This window comes from Trypanosoma conorhini (assembly GCF_003719485.1).
Source record: "Trypanosoma conorhini strain 025E chromosome Unknown Tco_14.4_contig_00366, whole genome shotgun sequence".
Taxonomy (NCBI): domain Eukaryota; phylum Euglenozoa; class Kinetoplastea; order Trypanosomatida; family Trypanosomatidae; genus Trypanosoma; species Trypanosoma conorhini.
Genome location: NW_021704436.1, coordinates 3,527 through 7,755, shown reverse-complemented (window position 1 = coordinate 7,755; position 4,229 = coordinate 3,527). Strand labels below are relative to the sequence as shown.

The following is a 4,229-nucleotide window of genomic DNA, read 5'->3' as shown; positions in this document are numbered from 1 at the left end:
ACTCGAGCAAAAAGCGAAAGGAAAAAAGTTTACACCAACATCATGAGCAATTCATAAAAGAGCGAAGGTTCTTTCGTCCATTCGCCCCCTTCTCCTCCTCCTCCAGCTCTGGGGCCTTTTCCACGAGCACAAACGCCTTGAGTAAAACCACGCCCTGAGAATCTTTCGAACAGTCCTTGGAGCAAACGTAGATTGTTACCGAACCCCAGTCGACTCCATCATCTGCCTTTGATTGGCCAGGTGCTATATATTCTCCAGCACGTAAATAATACACACAGGTGGGCATAAGTTGCAATTCGTGCGTGAGAGCAGATCCACAGCGGACACACGGTGGAATTCGCACGCTGTCCCGCACACTTCCAGGATTCATGAAGAGTGGGGGAGCAGTTGCTGTTGGTACACCATTTTCTTCTTTCCCTGAGCCGTCCCGCGAATAATAACGGAGAACTTGTGCAGGTTCTCTCGACATTCTTCGTCGAAACTTCTCAAACTCATAGTCAGAGGGTTTATCCTTCAGATCAATCGTGTTTTCCAATTCCGTCACATCATCCTCAGTAATACCTGCCTTTCGAGCATTTTCCTCGGCAGTACGAATCAGTTCAGCTTCTAGATTGGTTGGCACTACAATTTCTTTTGTTGGCTCAGGGACGATGTCTACAAAACAGGGAGGGAAAGTATTGGGCGGTAATTCAGCCGGTAGCAAAGGACCACACTGAAAAACCTCCTCGGACTCTTCATCGTGTAAAGCAGACTCATCCGCAGCGTCAACTTGAAGAGCAAAGGCGCACCAACTAGCGGAGGGTTGCCTTACACATGCGGCGGAGTTGCAACAGAAGACGTATATCATTCGATGATGCAAAGAAGATGCCGATGGTAACGGACTAAAGGCCTGTAAAAGAAGAAACATTGGGTGCCCACACACCCCGCATGTTGTCCATCCTCGTATGATCTCACGCTGGGCATCGGAAAGCGTCGGAAAGAATGTGGGTGTACCGCCAATTTTTGTCTCTGATGTCAGAGCATTTCGCTCTAAGGGCATGTATCCATCGAAGACGCCCAACAAAACTCCAGTCATTTGCCAACTCACGCAGCGATGTGTAAAATACAACGGGAATTATTATTATAGCTATTATTATTATTATCCTTCTTATTACTATCTCCAAGTTGGCCCTGCTATACAGGAATAAATGAAACAATGACGAATGAAGAGGGAGGAGGAGGCAACAAACGAAATCAAGCAAAAAAATAAATAAATAAATAAAGGGCAAGCAATATGCATATATAAATATATAACGTCAAGAAGCAAATTATCGTCCTATGTGCACACATATAAGCAACAACGCATTTTTTTAAAAAAAATCGCGGGTCCTTTGTTTTTTTTTTTCGCTTTATTACTTCACTCTGACTAGGACGAAAAGATGCGTGGTAACAAGAAGAAAAGGAATAAAGTAACCAAAGTATATATATATACTTTTGCAGGCATGCGATTTTTTTTGTTTTGTTTGCGTGTAAAGATAAATCTCTGACTCGTGTAATTAGCCAAAAACTGGAAGTAAGACCAGATCATGAAGAGGGGGGTAAAAAAAAAGTCCCAGTGACAAGTTGCTTTGTGTTAACGTTCAGTACCGGAAGCAAAAAAAAAAAATGAATTCCAACTTATCATCAGTCGAAAGCAACAGTTGGGGAAACAGCCAATTGTCCAACAACAACAACCAAAAAGAAAAGAAAAAGGGTGAAAAAGGAAAAAAAACGGGACTAAACGTGCTTCCCGATAAACGTTGATATATCGTAAAGAAGGGAGAGAACAAAAAAAAAAGAACGCAAAAAAAAAAACTAGAGCCTTCCTTTCCCCTAAGCGAGAGTGACAAGTACAGAGATTTCTGGAAATACGCGCCTTTAAATGTCGGAAATCATTTGAAATTCATACGGACCCAAGCTCTTCGGCCCACCTCTCAAAATCCTTGAGAGACTGTTGGGAAACAGAGGGTTGAATCTTCTTTACCGCTTCCTCAAAGTCCTGCATTGTAACAGGAGGCAAAACCATTTTTCCACCGGCCTTCATAGCCGCGATTTCAGCAGGTGTTCTGTCAGCAATCAGTTTGCGCATCGGCATCATCGCTGCATCACGAACCAATAAATTCAAATCTGCACCACTGAATCCTTCGGTTTGTTTACCAGCTATAATACCCAGATCAACATTAGTATCCAAAGACATGGAAGAAGTTTGCTTTTTAAGAAGTTCCATACGACCTTCTGCGTCTGGCAAAGGTATATAAATACGTTTTTCTAGGCGACGTCGCATAGCCTCATCCAAGTCCCATGGACGGTTTGTAGTAGCAAGAACCATCACACGCTTATCACTTTCCGTGGCTAATCCGTCAAGTTGCTGAAGCATCTCACTTTTGACGCGCCTACTAGCCTCATGCTCATTTCCACCTCGAGAAGACATAAGGGCATCCAATTCATCAAAAAATACCGTTGAAGGCGCGTAATGACGGGCAAGTTGAAATAAGGTTCGAACCATTTTTTCACTGTCTCCAAAATATCGACTAATAAGAGTTGATGCACTTATATTGAAAAAAGTTGTTTTTGCACTTGTCGCCACAGCTCGAGCAAGCATTGTCTTTCCCGTTCCCGGCGGCCCAAACAACAGTACACCTTTCCATGGTTGTACAACTCCTGTAAATAGTTCGGGCACCAAAAGAGGAAGGATAACTGCCTCATTTAATACTCGCTTTGCGTCAGGAATTCCAGCGATATCTTCCCATTGTACGTTAGGAGAGCGCTCAATAATCTCAGATTCAATACGACTGGCAAACTCGGGATTAATGTTGGAGGGAAGACCGTTATCCGCCGTACGACTTCGTCTCTCCTTTGACGCTTTCCTGCGAACTGTAGAGAATCGTTCTTTTATCGAAGAGGAGCGATTTTCCGATTGGGAAACCCTTGTTACTGGAGAATGTCGTTCTTCTGAGCCCCCTTGGCTTTTTCTCGCGCCATCACTTTTTTTGGGTGACAATGTCAATCCCGAACCTCTTCCATACAATCGATTTACAGGCGGTTTATCTCCTTCTGTAACAACCACATCTCGTATCAATAATTTGCCACCTGTTGAAAGAAGAATTGGCAGTGCCTCACCCAAGCGTACATCTTGTGCTGCAAGCATTGGATAAAAAAGCTCACCATTTATGGATAGACTCATGCATTGGGAAGTAATGACCAACGACAGTGTCACACGATCTCGAACAAGACGAAGAGGCTTCATTGGCTCCAAAACTGTTAAGCGCTCAAATGTGTCTTGCTCTGTCACACGCCATCGCTCCACGGAAATAAAAGAAGCACCGGATGCATCAAAATGAACTAAAGCCAACGTAAAACCTTGCAATTCTTCTCCGGCGTGGGGTGTGACTCCCATACCAAACATGGCATAATGTCCTGGAGAAACCAAACTTTGCACCTGTGCGCTAAAACAGCACATACTTTGATCATTGGGCAGTGGAGCAACTGCCCGAAGTAACAACAAATCAGTGCAGTGAATCTTTGGAGTTTGTTCTAAATGAACCTCTGAACCTATAAATACTAACTGAGAACCCATAGTATTTTGTCGTTGAATACGACCCCCTGTACACATTTGAGTCCATCCTGGAACACGATCGCTTGCCGGGTAAAACTGCACAGGCGCACTCGCTGAAGTTGGATTTTCATCCAGTGAGGCAGTCGCTTCCAATCGTTGCAGTGAATCACGATATTGCGATCCCGCAACGGTGAACCCACCTCTACTTTGAGCAGATCGTGGAACTGTAGGCATAATACCTTCACGTAGGAGGGCATTGCGTAAACCGTTACGAGGTCGACTTGCTAGTGCCGAACTGTTTGTTGCAACGGCACGTGGTTGCGTCTGCTGATTCCGTGGTCGGCAACTTTTCAAGGAAGAATAAATGGCCTGCTGCAGGCTGATGTCCTCGTCCATTGTGTGTGTGTTTGCTTGTTTGTTTCTTCAAATTTTTTTGCAGAGCAAAATTATAAATATCTAATCCTCTATTGTAAAGGAAAGCAAAAAGGTTTAAGAACGACAAAACAAAAGAAAAGGAAGAAAAGTATCTAAAAAATGTTACAGTAAATTTGCACTGGCAATGAAAAGTAATAAATAGTAAGAAAATAGCAAATAAAAAATAACTAGCAAGTAAAAAAAAAATAGAATTGCAAAAAAAAAAAAAAACAAATACTTT

General features: G+C 43.1%; 2 protein-coding genes across 2 annotated transcripts, besides 5 other annotated features; both read right to left on the bottom strand.

Moving 5' to 3' along the window:
- Positions 1-40: 40 nt before the first annotated feature.
- Positions 41-1,075, bottom strand: Tco025E_05883 (putative programmed cell death protein 2; the record flags this gene model as incomplete). The annotated part of the gene is made up of 1 exon (XM_029372773.1): positions 41-1,075. One exon carries the CDS (start codon positions 1,073-1,075, stop codon positions 41-43), a length of 1,035 nt encoding a protein of 344 aa, XP_029227270.1.
- A 38-nt stretch (positions 1,076-1,113) lies between these two features.
- Positions 1,114-1,157: a microsatellite.
- Positions 1,158-1,222: 65 nt separating this feature from the next.
- Positions 1,223-1,230: a microsatellite.
- Positions 1,231-1,262: a microsatellite.
- A 541-nt stretch (positions 1,263-1,803) lies between these two features.
- Positions 1,804-1,833: a microsatellite.
- Positions 1,834-1,921: 88 nt separating this feature from the next.
- Tco025E_05882 (putative katanin) lies at positions 1,922-3,970 on the bottom strand (the record flags this gene model as incomplete). The annotated part of the gene is made up of 1 exon (XM_029372772.1): positions 1,922-3,970. The coding sequence occupies one exon, from the start codon at positions 3,968-3,970 to the stop codon at positions 1,922-1,924; it is 2,049 nt and encodes a 682-aa protein (XP_029227269.1).
- A 95-nt stretch (positions 3,971-4,065) lies between these two features.
- Positions 4,066-4,098: a microsatellite.
- Positions 4,099-4,229: the final 131 nt, after the last annotated feature.